Source organism: Dendrobates tinctorius, unplaced genomic scaffold (genome assembly GCF_039654945.1).
Source record: "Dendrobates tinctorius isolate UK_male_01 unplaced genomic scaffold, ASM3965494v1 ptg000060l, whole genome shotgun sequence".
In the NCBI taxonomy this organism is placed as follows: Eukaryota; Metazoa; Chordata; class Amphibia; order Anura; family Dendrobatidae; genus Dendrobates; species Dendrobates tinctorius.
The window spans coordinates 36,253,954-36,274,041 of record NW_027361728.1 but is presented as its reverse complement, the minus strand read 5'-3'; the positions used below and the strand labels follow the sequence as shown (position 1 = coordinate 36,274,041).

Genomic DNA, 20,088 nt, shown 5'->3' with positions numbered 1-20,088 from the left:
ATTCCATCAAGTCGACATTTCAAAACGTCACTACTTCCCTTCCGAGCCCCAACGTGTGCCCAAACAGTGGTCCCCCCCACTTATGGGGTACCAGCGTACGCAGGACAAACTGGACAACAACTTTTGGGGTCCAATTTATCTTATTACCCTTGTGAAAATAAAAAATAGTGGGCTAAAAATCATTTTTTGAGGGAAAAAAAATATTTATTTTCACGGTTCTGCGTTATAAACTTCTGTGAAGCACTTGAGGGTTCAGAGTGCTCACCACACATCTAGATAAGCTCCTTAGGGGTTCTAGTTTCCAAAATGGGGTCACTTGTGGAGGAGCTCCAATGTTTAGGCACACAGGGGCTCTCCAAACACGACATGGTGTCCGCTAACGATTGGATCTAATTTTCCATTCAAAAAGTCAAATGGCGCTCCTTCCCTTCCGGGCCCTGCCGTGTGCCCAAACAGTGGTTTATGATCACATATGAGGTATCGGTGTACTCAGGAGAAATTCACCAACAAATTTTAGTATCCATTTTATCCTGTTGCCCATGTGAAAATGAAAAAACTGAGGCTAAAAAACTTTTTTGTGAAAAAAAAAAAAAAGACCTTTTTTCTTTTACGGATCAATTTGTGAAGCACCTGGGGGTTCAAATTGCTCATTATGCATCTAGATAAGTTCCTTGGAGGGTCTAGTCTCCAAAATGGGGTCACTTGTGGGTGAGCTCCAATGTTTAGGCGCACAGGGGCTCTCCAAACGCGACATGGCAAACGCTAAATATTCCAGCATATTTTCCATTCAAAAAGTCAATTGGCGCTCCTTCCCTTCTGAGCCCTGCCGTGCGCCCAAACAGTGGTTTATGACCACATATGAGGTATCGATGTACTCAGGAGAAATTGCCCAACAAATTTTATGATCCATTTTATCCTGTTACCCACGTGAAAATGAAAAAATTGATGCTAGAAGAAAATTTTTGTTGGAAAAATTAAAACGTCCATTTTTTCCTTCCACGTTGCTTTAGTTCCTGTGAAGCACCTGAAGGGTTAATAATCTTCTTGAATGTAGTTTTGAGTAGCATGAGAGGGGTGCAGTTTTTAGAATGGTGTCACTTTTGGGTATTTTCTGCCATATAGACCACTCAAAGTGACTTCAAATGTGAGGTGGTCCCTAAAAAAAATGGTTTTGTAAATTTTGTTGTAAAAATGAGAAATCACTGGTCAACTTTTAACCCTTAACTCCCTGACAAAAAAAAAAAATGTTTCCAAAATTGTGCTGATGTAAAGTAGACATGTGGGAAATGTTATTTAGTAACTATTTTGTGTCACATACCTCTCTGGTTTAACAGAATAAAAATTCAAAATTTGAACATTGCGAAATTTTCGAAATTTTCGCCAAATTTCCATTTTTTTTCCCCACAAATAAACGCAAAAATTATCGACCTACATTTACCAGTAACATGAAGCCCAATATGTCACGAAAAAACAGTCTCAGAATCGCTAGGATCCCTTGAAGCGTTCCTGAGTTATTACCTCATAAAGGGACACTGGTCAGAATTGCAAAAAATGGCCTGGTCATTAAGGTCGAAATAGGCTTGGTCATGAAGGGGTTAAATATTGCGCCATCAGGTCATAAAAATACTTGTTTAGCAAAATTTCACTAAACCCATTGGGTTTGGTTGGCAACTCTTTTACAGATTTTGTCATATGTTTGGAAAGAATAGCACAGAATTCAGAGCTTTTTTTTCCCATCAAAACAGTCGTCATAACTGAAAATGAGAGTCCCAAGGAATGAATCAATTTCACTAACAAAGGAATTGACAACACAGGTGTGAACTCAAACTAAATAGCTTCGACTATCATCTCTGTTGCTTTGCTGCACTGGGGTCTTGGGTTTAAATCACATCTCGGACAACATCTGCAAGGAGTTTGCATGTTCTCCCCATGTTTATGTGGCTTTCCTCTGACTGCTCTCCCACACTCCAAAAATATACTGATGGGGAGTACCAATGGGGACAGTGATGTCTGTTAATCGCTGTGGAATTATATCTCTATAGAAGCAAGTGAAATAAATACATTTGGTACATTAGTCTGATTGTAGACAGAATCCAAATTTGTACACCAATACGTAGCAATAGGAAAATACAGGGTGGGTCATTTATATGGATACACCTAAATAAAATGGGAATGGTTGGTGACCCAGTTCGGTGCACTAGTTTGCAGAATAGGCAAAATAAAAATTGGAACAGGACCCTCAGTTTACACAGAACATTATGTTCAGTGATGAGGCAAACTTTTTTGGGTGGGCCATTTATATGGATACACCTAAAAATGGGAATGGTGACCGTTTTCTTGCGTAGGGTGTCTTGCATTGAAATCTGCTGCAATGACCCGGGTACTGCGTTCACCAGACATCAACACAATTTCTATCCGCTCCTCACGTGTTAACCTCAGCGACATGTCAGTGGCTATAATCAAAGATAAACTTGTAAATAACTCATGAAAGAATAAAGTTACGTTAAAACCAAGCACACCATTTTTTTTCTTGTGAATTTCTCAATGAGTTTGATGTGTCACATGACCCTCTTCCCATTGAAAAAAATAAAGTTGGATCCAAAATGGCTGCCATGGTCACCACCGATCTTGAAAAGTTTCCCCCCCCCCCCATATACTTATGTGCCACAAACAGGAAGTTGATATCACCAGGCATTCCCATTTTATTTAGGTGGATCCATATAAATGGCCCACTCTGTATGCTGAGATATTCACTGCAGCACAAAGCATTTTTGGAGATTAACTGTGGGTTTCACCCGAGGACAATCACCTGTCCATTCTTGTGCCTGCTGAAGTGAATGTAGGGATGCATGTAAAAAGTGGAGGAGAGGGAGGAGATCAACAGGCAGGCATGGACTTCATAAATAGTACAGTCATGGCCAAAAGTTTTGAGAATGACACAAATATTAATTTTTACATTAAAGTCTACTGCTTCATTTTTTCTAATGGCAATTTGCATATACTCCAGAATGTTATAAAGAGTGATCAGCTTAACAGCAATTACTTGCAAAGTCAATATTTGCCTAGAAAATGAACTATATCCCCCAAAACACATTTCAACATCATTGCAGCCCTGCCTTAAAAGGACCAGCTAACATCGTTTCAGTGATTGCTCCATTAACACAGGTGTGGGTGTTGATGAGGACAGGGCTGGAGATCAATCTGTCATGATTAAGTAAGAATGACACCACTGGACACTTTAAAAGGAGGCTGGTGCTTGGCATCATTGTTTCTCTTCTGTTAACCATGGTTATCTCTTAAGAAACGCGTGCAGTCATCATTGCACTGCACAAAAATGGCCTAACAGGGAAGAGTATCGCAGCTAGAAAGATTGCACCTCAGTCAACAATCTTTCGCATCATCAAGAACTTCAAGGAGAGAGGTCCCCTTGTTGCCAAAAAGGCTCCAGGGCGCCCAAGAAAGACCTGTAAGCGCCAGGACCGTCTCTTAAAAGTGTTTCAGCTGCGGGATCGGGCTACCAGCAGTGCAGAGCTTGCTCAGGAATGGCAGCAGGCAGGTGTGAGTGCATCTGCACGCGCTGTGAGGCGGAGACTCTTGGAGCAAGGCCTGGTCTCAAGGAGGGCAGCAAAGAAGCCACTTCTCTCCAGGAAAAGCATCATGGACAGACTGATATTCTGCAAGAGGTACAGGGAGTGGACTGCTGAGGACTGGGGTAAAGTCATTTTCTCTGATGAATCCCCTTTTCGATTGTTTGGGACATCTGGAAAACGGCTTATTCGGAGAAGACAGGTGAGCGCTACCACCAGTCTTGTCTCATGCCAACTCTCAAGCATCCTGAAACCATTCATGTGTGGGGTTGCTTCTCAGCCAAGGGAATGGGCTCTCTCTCAGTCTTGCCTAAAAACACAGCCATGAATAAAGAATGGTACCAGAATGTCCTCCAAGAGCAACTTCTCCCAACCGTCCAAGAGCAGTTTGGCGATCAACAATGCCCTTTTCAACATGATGGAGCACCTTGCCATAAAGCAAAGGTGATAACTAAATGGCTCAGGGAACAAAACATAGAGATTTTTGGGACCATGGCCTGGAAACTCCCCAGATCTTAATCCCATTGAGAACTTGTGGTCAATCATCAAGAGATGGGTGGACAAACAAAAACCTTCAAATTCAGACAAAATAAAAAGCATTGATTTTGCAAGAATGGACTGCTATCAGTCAGGATTTGATCCAGAAGTTGATTGAGAGCATGCCAGGGAGAATTGCTGAGGTCCTGAAGAAGAAGGGTCAACACTGCAAATATTGACTTGCTGCATTAACTCATTCTAACTGTCAATATAACCTTTTGCTACTCATAATATGATTGCAATTATATTTCTGTATGTGATAAAAACCTCTGACAAACACACATAAAAACCAGAGGCCAGCAGATCATGTGAAAATATAATATTAGTGTCATTCTCAAAACTTTTGGCCATGACTGTAGGCAGAGAAAAGCCTCAAGTGGAACAGAAGGTTTCTGTCAAACGGAGAAGATATCTCAATCCATTTAGCTGTATATAGGATACGAATACCAGACCTGTGCTAGTAATGAAGGGTAGCTTCTACTAATATCACTGACGCCCTGTGTGTGCAGCAGTGTTGACATAAAGCCACTGCTTACATGACTATGTGCAAGTTACTTAGACAATTTAGTTTGTGTTTGGGGAAAGCAGATGGGTACAGTGGATTTCATTTATAAAGTCTTCCCCTAAACACCAACACCGGCCACCATTCTGAGATTAATTTTGCAATTTTTAAACCCGCAATTAATCTGTCTCATTCTTAGTGTAACGTAACACGTGTGATTTTGCTCTTCACTAGAGACAAAGCGACAATTTCCAGACTGTTTGTTGCCTGATCAAGCAGCTGTGTACATTCTTCTCAGTTTGGGTCATGTCTCGGAATATTTTCCACAAGAGCAGACATAGCTACCTTGCTTGCCACTGCTCAGCATTGTCTTTCATACCGATATGCCTGGCAGAACCTTTACTTTTCATAAACATTTATTCATCTTTCTTTTAATAACTGTCTTTATTTGTGACTATTATATAATCGAGCAGCTGTTACAATAAACTCCATGGGTATGTACCTAAAGGTCAGGAGCTTGGTTGCTTTCCACGTCTTTGTACATTAGCACTTCAGTACTCAAAGTAAATTACTCAGGTGAAGTTGATAGTTAATAAACTGTTTTACCATATTTGTCCTCAAAGCAACCTTGAATTAAAAAAATTGGCTGGGTAGCCCTCAACAAGATCTGCAGTTGTCTAGTCAGTTTAATAACTGACTGGTTCATCACTGCAGAAACACCTGGAAGATTATGGCTCCATTGTAGCCTTCAAAACAATTGTTTAGTCTCACCAGAACTTCCTTTTCTTGCATGGTCTGCATTAGTCAACTGCTCTTCTGCCTAAAACTACCTTTTTTTTTTTTACCTTTTCAGGAAGGCAGCTGAGAGAAAATTCTCCATGAATGTACGTCACAATGATGATGACCGACCAAATCCCACTGGAACTGCCACCCTTGCTGAATGGGGAGGTAGCCATGATGCCACATGTAGTAAATGGAGATGGATCACAGCAGGTTGGTAGAATTGTGTGAACATTTATAGAATTAAGTATTCAGTGTTGCAACCCCAATTCCAAAAAAAGTTGAAACGCTGTGTAAAATATAGCAAAAACTAGCATGAAATGGTAAAAATGTTAGTCATAATTCATTCACAGCGGAGCATAGAACGCAGATCAGAAGGTGAAAGATGGAAGCAACATGTATCAAACTTGTGACAAGGTTAAAAAAAACCTGGAAAAGTAGATGGTACTGATAAAAAAAAAAAAAAAAAAAAAAAAAAAAAAAAAAAAAAATTTGGAGGATCAATTTTTATATGAATGTGTATAAAAAGAGCATGTTAGAGAGGCAGAGTCTCTCAGAAGCAAAGATGGCCAGAGGTTCTCCAATCTGTGAAGAACTGTGTCTAAAAGTTCTGGAACAATTTAAGAAAAATGTTCAACATAAAATTGGATTCTGAGGGGTAACATCATGCCTGACATGCTAGTGTAAGGAGACTTATAGGCCATTCAATTCTCCTCTGGGAAATGTAAATATGCAAACTACTTATTTAGAGAGGAAGATGACTTGACGTTAGAGTTCACCTATTGAAAGTAGTCATCCAACATAAAATAGAAAAGACTTTGAATATTCCACCATCTACAGTACACAGTGTCAAAAGATTTAAGGATTCTTGAGAAACCACACTGCACTAAAACCAAGTCAGTAGGTTTAAAAAAACTCGCCTTCCACATGTTCTCAGACTGTGAGTTAAAAGCAAAAGTAGGTGGAACCCCTCTTGAAGTTTTCTTCTAAATTAGGAACACCTAGGTCAAATGGGAGGAGTCCATGCAAAACAAAGAAACACTGATACAGTATCCATTATGCCATAACTGAACTCATGGTGGTATTGCCCAGTAGCATTGGTGTTGTGGGGCATGGTTCCTCTCCCTGCTGGTGTGCGGTTACTTTAACTGTGCATGACGCTGCACCTTTTAGGTTAGGGCCCTACTGATAGGTTCACCATGGTGTGGTAGTGGGTTTCATACAGATTTATCAGAATGTTAAATCAAGAACCTCCTTGTTCTTTTTTGTAAATTTTTACTTGGCAGCATTAGATCATGCTATAACTTTTTTGGGATGTATGGTCTGAGGTCTTTTTTTTTTTTTTTTTCTTTCCTACAATAATGGAATTATGGCGTAATTATGGTCATGTTTCCATTGTAGATTTCACTTCTCAATTGTAGATTTGTACATTTGTCAAACCATAGAATGTAATTCATGATTTTTCAAAAAAAACAGAATGTCAGCAAATGTGTCCACAGTCACATTGCAAGTGTACAAATATGCCCCAATGGGTATTTCAAAATAGACATTACACATAGACAAGCCAAACGGAGCATAGATCATATAGAAAAGAAATGTATGAAAGAACCCCCATTTGTTAATAATGGTATCAAACTTTCATTGTAAAAACACTGACGCACCACAACCTTACATGAAAGAGAAATATACAGTGTGTGTGTATATGTGTATATATATATATATATATATATATATATATATATATATATATATATATATATATATATATATATATATATATATATATATATATATATATATACACACACACACACACAGGTAGATGCAGACATGGTACTATCCAAGTCCATGCTTCCAATCACATAATTTGTGTATAGTTATTCTCAGATCCATTACATGAGAAGACAGACAAATCTAAGCAGGGTAAAAGTAAGATGGAGCAAAATACCTGTGTGGTACTGTGGTGGTGCCAAAACCAGAAAAACCCCGGCGTATGTTTCGGCATCTGCCTTCTTCTGGGGGTGGCATCACACTACTGAGGGCAACCTTACATATCCCTGATTAGCCAGTTATTCAATATGCACACATGCACACATATGGAATCTATATGTACTGCATAATTGCAAATCATATTGAGGCCATAGAGAAATCATTCATTAGCATGCATAAACACCTCTCAGGGCGGCATCACAGGCATTCAGACATGATCCCATTTGATGCACGTCACGCCGACGTGCAAGGAATGTGCATCCAAGGGCTGCGGTGAGAGATGCGGTCCGGTCACGCGACCTGACAAGCCACATCCACGTAATCACGTGAGTCCCGGCAGTGGGAAACCTGCGTGCTGAGAGGTAAGAAGTATCTGAACGGTGTCACGCGCTGTATGCGAACCAAGCCTTTTGGTTGTAACGTATCCAGCGTGACGTCTCGAGCTTTCTTCATTGCTTTCAGCATCTATCAGCTTTTTCGCATATAGCATGTGCCATCGTCCGGGCCACTGCTCAGCTACTTTTTACCTCTCAGCATGCAGGCTTCCCACTGCCTGAGGACTTGGACTGCTATATTAAGGTACACCACTCAAGCACCTGCCTCCTCCTGCTTCTTTCTGCATGCAGGACCGCTACTGTTTTTATCTGGACTGACCCTACCAGGTATATAAACTTTTTATAACATTATATGTGCGTACAATGTATCATTATACTGGCTACTATACCTTATTCTGCTACTAAATGTGTACCTTGCATGGTCAGCTACTGTGTGCACTTTTAGCCACTAACCCCTTATACTGCTAATTGTTATTATGCACTTTACATGTCCAGCTGCTATGTATATCCCTAGCTGCTAATCACTGCACACCTTATATCTGAATCCGGGTGAAGTGTCACTTGCTGCTCTGCTGATGGAGACTGTCGACCAAATGGTTTACTTGGAAACTTCATTTAATAGGTTTTTAAAGTCAACATGTTTTGAGGTTAATGCAGGACCTCTGCCATAGCACAAAAACCTAATAGAGGTCCTGCGTTGACCTCGCAAACGCGTTGACTTTAAAAACCTGTAAAATAAAGTTTCCAAGTAAACCATTCGGTCGACAGTCTCCATCAGCAGCGCATCAATTGACAATTCACCCGGATTCATTTTTTGCTTACTCCTTTTGGACCGAAGTCATGCAGCAGCAACTGCTTAGGTGCAACCTCACCAGTTGAGTAGATCCACTTTCCTTTTACTACGTTGTTATCAGTTAAGACCCTATTTGCGCTCTTTTGTTCCCTAGTTTCTACTTGTCTATTACCACCTTGTATCTGCGCATTTACACCTAGATTTAGCTTCTATACACACCTCTAGCTGCTAGTCACTGCGCATATATATCTGTGCACCTAAATAGGTTCAGATTACACTGCTGGTTTACTATACTATATTGGTTCTTCTCATAGTAGGTTTTGTACTTGCAAAAAAAAAAAAACACAGGGAAGTTTTTACCAAAAATTACTCAATTATTTTATTTCTGTTTATATAAGGCATTAGTGCAACAAAGGTAGCGGTAGGGACAACAATACAATTAAAAAGCCGTATAGAAATTCATGGTATAATGTAAACATGGTATATATTGCACAAAAAAAGGAAGCTACAACTGGGCATAAGTAAATGTTCCAAATGTTGTAAAAAGCCAAGTGTCAAATATATAGGGAGCAGTACAAAGCTTTTCAGCATAACAGCTATCACTTATGTAAAGTGCATGTGCAAAAGTGACTAATGCAGAAAAGGCTTAAGGTGCTATAAGAATACAAAAGCTGCCCAGTTACAAAGGTCTATACATGTGCAAATGAAGGGTTAAATGAATATACCTGTGAAAGCAGCAGGCAAGGTTTGTCAGATGATTACTACCCTCTCGCCATTGAAAACACAAGCAATGGTCAGTATGGTTACATTGACCAAGATAGCATTTGTTCAAACTAACATTTTGCCGACAACTTTTAAGTTGTATGGGGTCCACAGCTTTCCAAGGTGTATGGGGTCCACAACTTTCCAAGGTGTATGGGGGTCCACAGCTTTCCAAGGTGTATGGGGAACCACAGCTTTCCAAGGAGTATGGGGTCCACAACTTTCCAAGGTGTATGGAGGTCTACAGCTTTCCAAGGTGTATGGAGGTCTACAGCTTTCCAAGGTGTATGGAGGTCTACAGCTTTCCAAGGTGTATGGAGGTCTACAGCTTTCCAAGGTGTATGGAGGTCTACAGCTTTCCAAGGTGTATGGAGGTCTACAGCTTTCCAAGGTGTATGGAGGTCTACAGCTTTCCAAGGTGTATGGGGGTCTACAGCTTTCCAAGGTGTATGGGGGTCTACAGCTTTCCAAGGTGTATGGGGGTCTACAGCTTTCCAAGGTGTATGGGGGTCTACAGCTTTCCAAGGTGTATGGGGATCCACAGCTTTCCAAGGTGCATATGGGGGTCCACAGCTTTCCAAGGTGCATGGGGATCCACAGCTTTCCAAGGTGCATGGGGTCCATAGCTTTCCAAGCTGTATAATGCTGTATGGGGGTAAGTTTGAGTTTCTGTAGGAGGGGATTACTGTGCAGTCAGTCACACTCTATTATAATATTAAGTAGCTCATATGAGTTTTGAGCAGGGCACTAGTAAAGTGAAGTTTGCCTTTTAATTTTGCCACACATTCTGTTCTCTATACGGTACTTTTTGTTCCTTGGTTTGCATTACTCATACATTTTCATGGACGATTGTGCATCTTGCTGAACATTCACTTTTATATTTTTTCTGGACACTGTTAATTTTTCCATTGACAGAAAGCCTGGGAAATGTTGCTTTATTCTTTTAACTTGTTAGGTATCTTTTTGTTCATTTCTAAACTTTGTCTAACCACAATATTAAATCATTATTTTCTGGTTGTTTGATCCCAGCCTCTAAAATATATAAAAGTATTAATTTAAGTGGTTTATGATCATCACTGTACGGTTATGGCCATAATTTAGAATGTGATCATTGCTTTTTATTTTTATGAAAATCTTTGCCAGACTGGTAAGCTGGGAGGTAAGAATGGGAAAAAATAACACATTGAATTGTACCATTAGATTGTATGGTTGAGCTGGAAAAAGATGCTATACATTTTAGGGGACTATTGTGATAAAGAATCTTGCCTTAAAATTTTGATAAAACATATAGTGGACTTCAAAATGGATATTTTGCCTTGGGATATTCTAAATTCATGTAAGGTTCATTTTTTTTCTTCTCATGTAAGGTTTATTTCTTTTCATTTTCTTCTCATTTCATTGTAATTTTCATTTAAGGTTAATTTATAAGGAACGCATATATAATTACAGAAATGTGAAGATGGGATCATCACACGATTGAACAACAGTCATGCTGTTCTTAGACCAAATCTTCTCTTCCGAGAATTATCCTATTTTCACAGAGTTTGCTTTTAATATGTAATCTCTGTTCTATTTCTGCTTGTAATGTTCTCAACTCTACAAACAAGCCTTCTTCGCATCAAAGGCTAAGGGTTGCCATCAAGGTCTGGTATGTGGGGGTCTGCTGCAACGCTCCTGCTGATCGCTAGAGAACCAGTGGCAGTGGTTCTAGGAAATCATTGTGTTACTTCTTCTGACAGTCACTCTCCTTTTTTGTGAAGCTTCATGTTCTGCCAATTATAATGAGGCCAACAATGCAGCTATTGGAAAGTGGCACAACTTTCGAAGTGCTGCTGACCTTTTGCTCATAAAATTGGTGGGAGTTACACACTGCCTCTGACAGGATGTCGAGGGAATATCCTAGTGATACCATCAGTCTGTTACTACACAGCCCTGTTGACCCCATGTGCATAAAGGTAACATTTAGCAACTGTAAATCAAGTATTTTTGGAGGATTATTATGTCTATTTTTCTAGATTTGTATCTGAGATTGTGTGGTTTTTTTTTTTATTTTTTAATGGTAGTGGTAGATTCAGGTTGATATTTTTTATTTTTTGCGTTTATTTGTCAAAATCTCAAAATTTGGGGGAAAAATTTGAATATTTTGCAATTATCAAACTCTTAATTTTATTGCTTTTAAACCAGATAGTTATATCACACAAAATAGTTATTATATAACATTTACCACGTCTATTTTACTTCAGCATCCACAATTTTCTTTTGTTGGGATGTTAGAAGGGTTACATTTATCAGCAATGTCATCATTTTTCCTACACAATTTACCAAACCATTTTTTTTTAGGGACCATATCATATTTGAATTGAAACACAGAGAAATACAGTACAACAAATGTGAAAAAATACTCTGCTGTAAACAAATATCTAACAATAAAAATCAAATGCTAGTAAAAAGATTATAACAAAACAGGGTATTAGTTGATACCTTTTTTGCAAAAAATGTATACTAAGCCACTCTACCAAACGCCAAGGTATACCATACCCATCATTTCTACCCGTGAAATGTTGCTCGTGCCATTGGCTGCAACACAACCCCAGAGCGTGATTGATCCACCCCCATGCGTAATGGATGGTGAGATGTTCTTTTCCTGAAATTGGGCCCTTTTTTCTTCACACATACCTTTGATCATTGTGACCAAAGAGTTGTATTTTAACCTCATTGGTCCACAGGACTTGTTTCCCAAATGCATCAGGCTTTGTTTAGATGTTCTTTTGCATACTTCTGGCCTTGAATTTTATGGTGAGGATGCAGGAGAGGTTTTCTTCTGACGACTCTTCCATGAAGGTCATATTTGTGCTGGTATCTCTGAACAGTGGCGCAATGTACCACAACTCCAGAGTCTGCTAAATGTTTCTGAAGGTCTTCTTCACTCAAGCAGGGGTTCTGATTTGCTTCTCTAGGAACCCTACGAGCAGCTCACTGAAATTTTGCGTGGTCTTCCAGACCTTATGTTGACCTCCACTGTTCCTGTTAACTGCCGTTTCTTAATTACATTTCAAACTGAAAAAAGGGCAACTTGGCAAAGCATTTTTATCTTCTCATAGCCTTCTCCTGCTTTTTGGACCTCCATCATTTTCATTTTCAGAGTTCTAGGCAGCTGCTTAGAAGAACGCATGGCTGTTTTTGGCACAAGGTTAGAGGAGGCTGGGTTTTTATAAAGGTGGAAAATTTGCATCACCTGACCTTTCCTCATGATGAGAGTGACCAAGCCATAAAACTAACTGGCTAATTAAGGTCTGAAACCTTGGTCAAAGTTATCTGAGCACACAAATCTCCAAGGTTGCACAAACTTTTGCATCTGCCCACTTTCCTTTTTGTGATGTATTATTTTATTATAGATAGGTTTTTTGCCTAAAATACAAAGGGAATGTGTATCTTTAACTTTAGGCCTTTTTATAGTTCATTTCATCTTCAACTTGATTAACTGTTCACAATGACAGTAATTTTGACCAGGGGTGCCCAAACTTTTACATGCCACAGCGCTTTACAGCCATGATCATCGCTGTTTGCATTGGGACTCACAAACTACATTCCCTATCAGTATGTCTTTGGAGCTTGGGAGGAAACCGGAGTGCCAAGAGGAAACCCACGCAAACACGGGGAAAACATACCAGATGTTGTCCTTGATAGGATTGGAACCCAGGAGTCCAGCGCTGCAAGGCTAACCAGTAATCACAATAATCGTCATTGTACATGCACGTTAAGTGTACTGCCCAGTGGTGTCATTTGCTTAAGGTCTATTTACACTGAAAAAGTGTTTCCTGGAATGTTTGCTTCAGGATTATCATGCCATCTAAACATACTGCTGATCACACGACAAATAAGTATAATTAGTAGATGGATTAGGCTTACATATCCAAAACAGCTATATGGGATGTAAATTAGAATAAATTATTCTTAATTTAGGCTGTATCTATCAGGTTCTACCATGGATATAATGAGCACACATGGCAGTCAGTCATGCCAGGAGGAGATCCATATGTGGGGGTAAACTACTGTTTGGGCGCATGGCAGAGCTCTGAAGGGAAGGAGCACCGTTTTGGAATGCAGACTTTGATGGAATGTTGTGCGGGCGTCATGTTGTGTTTGCAGAGACCCTGATGTGCCTAAACAGTAGAAACCCCCTACAAGTGACCCCATTTTGGAAACTAGACCCCCCCAAGGAACTTATCTAGATGTGTTGTGAGAACTTTGAAAGCCCAAGTGGTTCACTAAAGTTTATAATGCAGAGCCGTGAAAATAAAAAATCATTTTATCTTCCACAAAAATGAATTTTTTAACCCAATTTTTTATTTTCACAAGGGTAACAGGACAAATTGGACATCAACTTTTGGGGTCCAATTTCTCATGAGTATGCCGATACCCAATATGTGGGACTAAACCACTGTTTGGGCGCTCGGCAGAGCTCGGAAGGGAAGGAGCACCATTTGATTTTTCAACGCAAATTTTGCTGGAACCCTATTTCTCTCTCCTCTGATGTGCAGTCACATCAAAGGAGAGAGAAATTAAATGGCAAATCAAACTTATTTTATTTTTGTGGTCACCGTTAATAACGGCGATCACAACCCTGAATCATGTTCTCTGGGGTCTCGGCTACCCCCGGCAGCCGAGATCCCGGATAAATTCCGACTCTGTGGTGGTGGAGGGGGGGGCGATATACACTTTTTTCTCAGCACCGTTTATTAACAGTGCTGTGGTTTAAGTATCCTTAACTTACGCCATTAAAAGGCGTATCTGTGGTCATTAAGGGGATGGACACAGTTGTTCAGATTGGGGAACCTCTGACCAGCTTTGCTTCTGTAAGACTCTGCCTCTCTAACATTTTATTTTTATACACAATCATGTAATTTAGTTAAAAATTGACCCTCCAGAAGTTTTTTTTCTTTATATTTTATCTACTTTTTCAGTCTGTTGATAGCCTTGTCCCAACTTTTTTGAGATGTGTTTCTGTCATCAATTTCTAAATACCGTATATACGCAAGTATAAGCCGACCCCCCCCCGCCTAATTTTGCCACAAAAACTGGGAAAACTTATTGATTTGAGTATAAGCCTCTAGGGTGGAAAATCCAGCAGCTACTGGTAAATTTCAAAATTAAAAATGGTTACCAATAAAAGTAAAATTAATTGAGACATCAGTAAGGTAAATATTTTTGAATATCCATATTGAATCTGGAGCCCCATATAATGCTTCATACAGTTCATGTTGGCCCCATAAGATGCTCCATACAAAATACACCCCATATAATGCTGCACAAAGGTTAATAATGTCCCCATAAGATGCTCCATAGAATAATATGCCCCATGTGCTGCTCCATAAAGGTTATGGCCCCGTAAGATGTTCCATAGATTATGCCCCATATGTTGCCCCATGAGATGCTCCATAGAATATGCCCCATATCCTGCCCTATAAAATGCTTCATAGATTATGCCCCATATGCTGCCCCATAAAATGCTCCGTAGATTATACCCCATAAGATGCTCCATAGATTATGCCCAATATGCTGCCCCATAGATTATGTCTCCATATGCTGTCCCATATGCTGCTCCATATTTTATGCCCCATATGCTGCCCCATAAGATGCTCCATAGATTATGGTATTCCCCATATGCTGCTCCCAATGGTTATGGCCCCATATGCTGCTGCAAATAAAAAAAAAAAAATGACATACTCACCTCTCGTCGCTGGGGTCCAGGTGCCGGTGTCCTGAGTAGGGGGGGACATCGGCACGCTATGAGGGACAGGTGCCAGTGTCCCCGCTGGCTCAGGCCCCGGCACCTGCGATATTCACCTGTCCCCGTTCCACCGCTGCGCGCCGCTCTGTCTTCCGGGTCCCTCTGTCAGTGACTGTTCAGGCAGAGGGCGTGGCGTGCACTGACTACATCATCACGCCCTCTAACCTGAATGTCACAGACAGAGGACGCGGAGGACAGAGTGGCGCGCAGCGGTGGAACAGGGACAGGTGAATATCGCATATACTTACCCCCTCTTGGCGCAGTCTCTGCAGCTCTGCTTCTCCCACCGTCTCCGGCAGCTCTTCCTTCCTTCAGCGGTCATGTGGTACTGCTCATTAAAGTCATGAATATGCGCATATTCTTGACTTTAATGAGCGGTACCACGTGACCGCTGAAGGAAGAAAGAGCTGCCGGAGACCGTGGGAGAATACAGGGGGGCTGCAGAGATGCGCCGGGGGGGGGGGGGGTAAGTATGATCTGACACCCCTGCTCTCCCCAGCCGACCCCCTGGCGTATGTGACTTGAGTATAAGCCAAGAGGTGGGACTTTCAGCCTTAAAAAATGGGCTGAAAATCTTGGCTTATACTAGAGTATATACGATAAGTTATTTTTTTTCAAATGAAATATAAAAATGTGGCTATAAGTGATTTTCAAATCATTGCAGTCTGGTTTGGTTTACATTTTACACACAGAATCTTTTTTTTTTTTTTTTTGTGTAATTTGAGGTTGTACAGTGTTAGTCTTATCAAAAAGCGTACAAGTGCATATTATTATTAAAATTGACAATTGTGAATATATGTGAAGCCCCCAGATAACCTGGGATTATGAGGATACATTGGAACAACATATAGTAATTAGCCTAGCAGCTGCAGTGTTAGTTAGAATCTGCCGTGCCCTCTATTCCGTAGCCAAATGAGAAATGAAATAAAAACTTGTCCAGAAAAGTATCTTTTATTGGGACAGCTGTTCTCAAGGTTTCTTAGCAGCTGTTTAAACTAGTATACAATGTGTAGACACGTGGCTTTAAATTCAAAAATTGAGAAAATGTGAAACATATCTAATATTAACTTTCAATCGTTTTACAGATAAGAGAATCTGTCAGTAGGGTGAACCCTCCTAATCCGTCTATATGGCTATGTAGGTCATAGTTAAGTTAGATCACACATATCAAGGTAGACTGTCAGTCATTGCATGTCTCACACTGGTTACGCTTTCATCGGTGCTCCCGTGATGTGAACATGGGGCATCGATGGGTTGTCATTAGAGTTGAGCGAATATCTTTGTGCCATTTTTGTACCCTATTCATGTCGAATTTGTGTTTGATGATCATTTCTGAACTTATTCGCTCACCTCTAGTCCCATTGACTCTAATGACGTTCGGTTGTGTTCGGCGAATGTTGCAAATACAATATTTGCCGCTAATTGCAATCCGAATGGATTTTTGCAAAACTCTAGTTGAGACTAGATTATGACCCCCGTCCCGTGCTTGTTCTTGCGGTGCTCCTGTGAAAGCCAGCCTGTGGCCGGCACTCATAGAAGATTGTGATTTTCACTATACATAGCTGTGCTGATGCCCTCCTTTGTAAAGTTCAAGCGATTTGGATGATCGCAGCTTCTCCAGCCCACTAAGATGGTGAGACAGGGAGGTTGTCACTCTTTCTGAGCGCCTCTTAGTTGATTTATGACCACATCAAAGTTGATTTGCAGAGATGTAAAAGCCATATGCTAAAATAAAGTTTAGCCCCAAATATATGCGTTCAAATAAACAAGCCTTTTAAACATACGCTTTTTCTGACACTTCTGAAAACATGGTTGACTATAGGTTTCATTAGTTGGATTGTATTTTTTTTTTTTTTTTTTTGTTTCCTTACATCTATTTTTTTAGTATGCAAACATTCAGCCTGGGCGAGAGACAAAAAAAAGTAGAAAACAGCTCCTATACAATTCTCTCTCCATGAAGAAAACTTTGGACTGCTCAAACCTGACACAAGGAATCCATCCAGCAGGGTGTTTGCTCATTTCTGCTGTAATTACTGTGTTCCTTGGAAGGGCATCTGCCTCACAGTTTGCAGTTTGTATAGCTCTGCTCACAGATTGGCAAAACATGACAATTATGGAGGCACTTCCTATCCTTCATTGAAATTTGTTATGGTGACAGAACATTCCTGTTTTTCGAAATCATTTACTGGTAATCGTTTTAATTACATTTCCGGTTTTAGTTTACTTGGCTTAAAAATAATTTGATGGCAATAATGATTTTTCATTTAGTTTGTTACACAGACCTTTTTTTATGGTGTTGCATCTTTCATTCTACACGGATGCTGTATTTAAATGCGGATGCTGTTTTGTATATTCCCGACCCATATTATCTCACCTATACAATCCAATGGCGTCTGAGAGAGGATAAGCAAATACAATAGTTGGTCTGAAACTGTATACACCACACGGCAGTTTCTGGCGCTTGAATTTTGGATCCTGCCTCATGGTGTGGCTGGCCATGTCACTACAGGTTCCCCCACCTGCTGTGTGCCAATGGCTGCACAGTTGTAAAACAAAATCGTATGGCAATCGGCCCTCTGTAGGTTTCACCAGGAGTAACTTGTCTCTTAGATTTTTAAAGTAAGGCTGCATTCATACATCAGGTTTTTTTTTCATCCATATGTCTCCCACACACCAGTTTTTTCCATAGATCTAAGAAGAAAGAAGAAAATTCGGTACCACTGCCGCCACCTTAATGTGCACTATAGTGCGGTACAAACACACACCTGGGCTGCACGCCAGCTACCCACAGAACGGGTGCTCAATCCAAAGAAAAACATGCATAGCTACGTTATATGGAGAAGAACAAAAGGGATGCCACTCACCTTTCTGAAGTAGTGAATTTATTTTCAGGTAAAAAGCATAGGCTTGGGAGAGATATGTGTACTGTGGACAACGCCCATTTCATGCCAACTGCGCTTCAACAGAGAGCCGTTGAAGCGCAGTTGGCGTGAAACGGCCATTGTCCACGGTTCACACATCGCTCCCGAGCCTATGCGTTTTACCTGAAAATAAATTCACTACTTCAGAACGGTGAGTGGCATCCCTTTTGTTCTTCTCCATACAACGTTTTCAATAGATCTGTTTGTCCAGTCTGTTGAACTCAAAGCATATCCTATCCTCATTTGTTTTTGCGAATCAAATTCTGCCTTTCAAGTTTGAGGGTCTATGAAAAAACGTCGAGGCATCGATTTACATCTGCCTTCTTTTAAGTTTTTCATGTATGTATATATTTTTACTGAGCTCTAAAAGTTTACAGTTTACATACGAAATGCATCAATCACTCACATATGACATGAAAATCATTAAGGCAGGGTAGACATCTAGCAGAGTACGTCTACAACTTTGACAAATTGGTCAGACCTCCATGTCAGCTGGTCTTGACAACTGTAAATGTTAAAAGGGTGTCCTTTTTTTTTTTTTTCTTTAACAAATCTGGGGACATGATTTTGTGGCATACTAATATATAGTTGTTAAACATTCATCATCCATGTCCTCGTTTATTGTTCGTGTAGCCTTTCTTACAGATATGCCCTAAACATGCCTAACACCTAGTAATCACTTGAATGTTAAAGTGTTTGCAAGCTACTTGGACAACCTTTCTCAATCACAATGTTCCCCGCAGTATCACAATAACACTTATGCTATCCTCTAGTGCTGGCGCTGTTCTAGTGGGGTCGGCACTGAAGGTCCCGTTACATTTAGCGATGCACCAGCGATCCCAACAGCGATACGACCCGGTCAGGATCGCTGGTGCATCGCTAAATGGTCGCTAGTGAGCTGCCAAACAGGCAGATCTCACCAGTGATGCAGCAGCGGTCGCTCTTACCTGTCAGACGTCAGCTCTGCTGACGACTTCCTCCCGCGTCCTTGAGTTGCTCGTCGGTGCCAGCAGGAAGTCGATGACGAGAAATGGACCAGGACGATCTTGCGCGATCGATATCCAGCTGGGAGCTGGGTCGCAGGTACGTGTCACATGTAGCGATATCGCTAGCGATATCACTGTTGCGTCACAAAATCTGTGACGCTTTAGCGATATCGCTAGCGATCTCGCTATGTGTGAAGGGGGCTTGACTCTCTTGGGGCGTGACATTGGCTGCAGAGATTGTTTTATTATGCAATCAGTGGCCACTTCATTGTCTCCTCCTTTGGACGCTACTGGCATCCAAAGAAAGTGAAAGTTGTGGCTGCTCTCCCACTTCCTCGGGAGATCTGATTTGTCCAAAGGAGGAGAGAGTGATTGTTTTTTTTTTTTTCATGCAATTCCTGCTGCCAGTGTCACGTGCGCCCTTGGAGAACCAGTGCACACATTGCTAGAACGGTGTAGGCACTGGAGGCGAGTGTAGGTGTCCTAATCTTAGGGGAAACCTAGTGATTGAGAAGGGGTTGTCCGAATAGTGGACAAATTGTTTAATGTGTATAACTTGATGCCTAGCAAGAGCCTAATGATCATTAATTCTATTTACCGAAGTACTAAAAAATCATGTCTGTAGCACATTAGTTTGAATAGATATACAATATGTAGATATAATATGGAAAACCCATTTATATTCTGGACACTAATGTATGGTCGAAGATCCTGACCTGCTCTTGTGTAACCTTCATGACCAGGTTAATTCACATTTTGTAATAGCTAAGTATTGGGAAAAACGCCTGATGGCATTTTTGTTTTTGTTAGTTATTTTGGGATCGCACACAAGCTCTACCTTGTTTTATTCACACTTTTAGTGACGTAATCTTCCCAAAATGTAAAAACAAAAAAAATCTTAATTGGGAAAGTGTTTAGTCATTATAATTGTAACATCCTTGTTAAAACTGTTTACTTGACACTTACCTGTCAAAATCTACCGTATAAAGTCAATTTGTACTGGCTGTCTATTAGGACATTTATTTATAAACTAGTATTGACGGCAAAAAAAGAAAATTCTACATCATGTATTCATTTTACCACCGAGTCTGTACCTGACTCATCC

At 40.5% G+C, this 20,088-nt stretch overlaps 1 protein-coding gene across 1 annotated transcript in view; it reads left to right on the top strand.

The window, feature by feature from the left end:
- The window catches only part of FNDC3B (fibronectin type III domain containing 3B), a 474,468-nt gene that overhangs the window by 102,453 nt on the left and 351,927 nt on the right, over positions 1-20,088 (top strand). The window contains exon 2 of the mRNA XM_073578841.1: positions 5,480-5,619. Coding sequence (XP_073434942.1) covers positions 5,509-5,619 — 111 coding nt within the window. The 5' untranslated portion in view covers positions 5,480-5,508. The remainder of the gene's footprint in view (positions 1-5,479; positions 5,620-20,088) is intronic.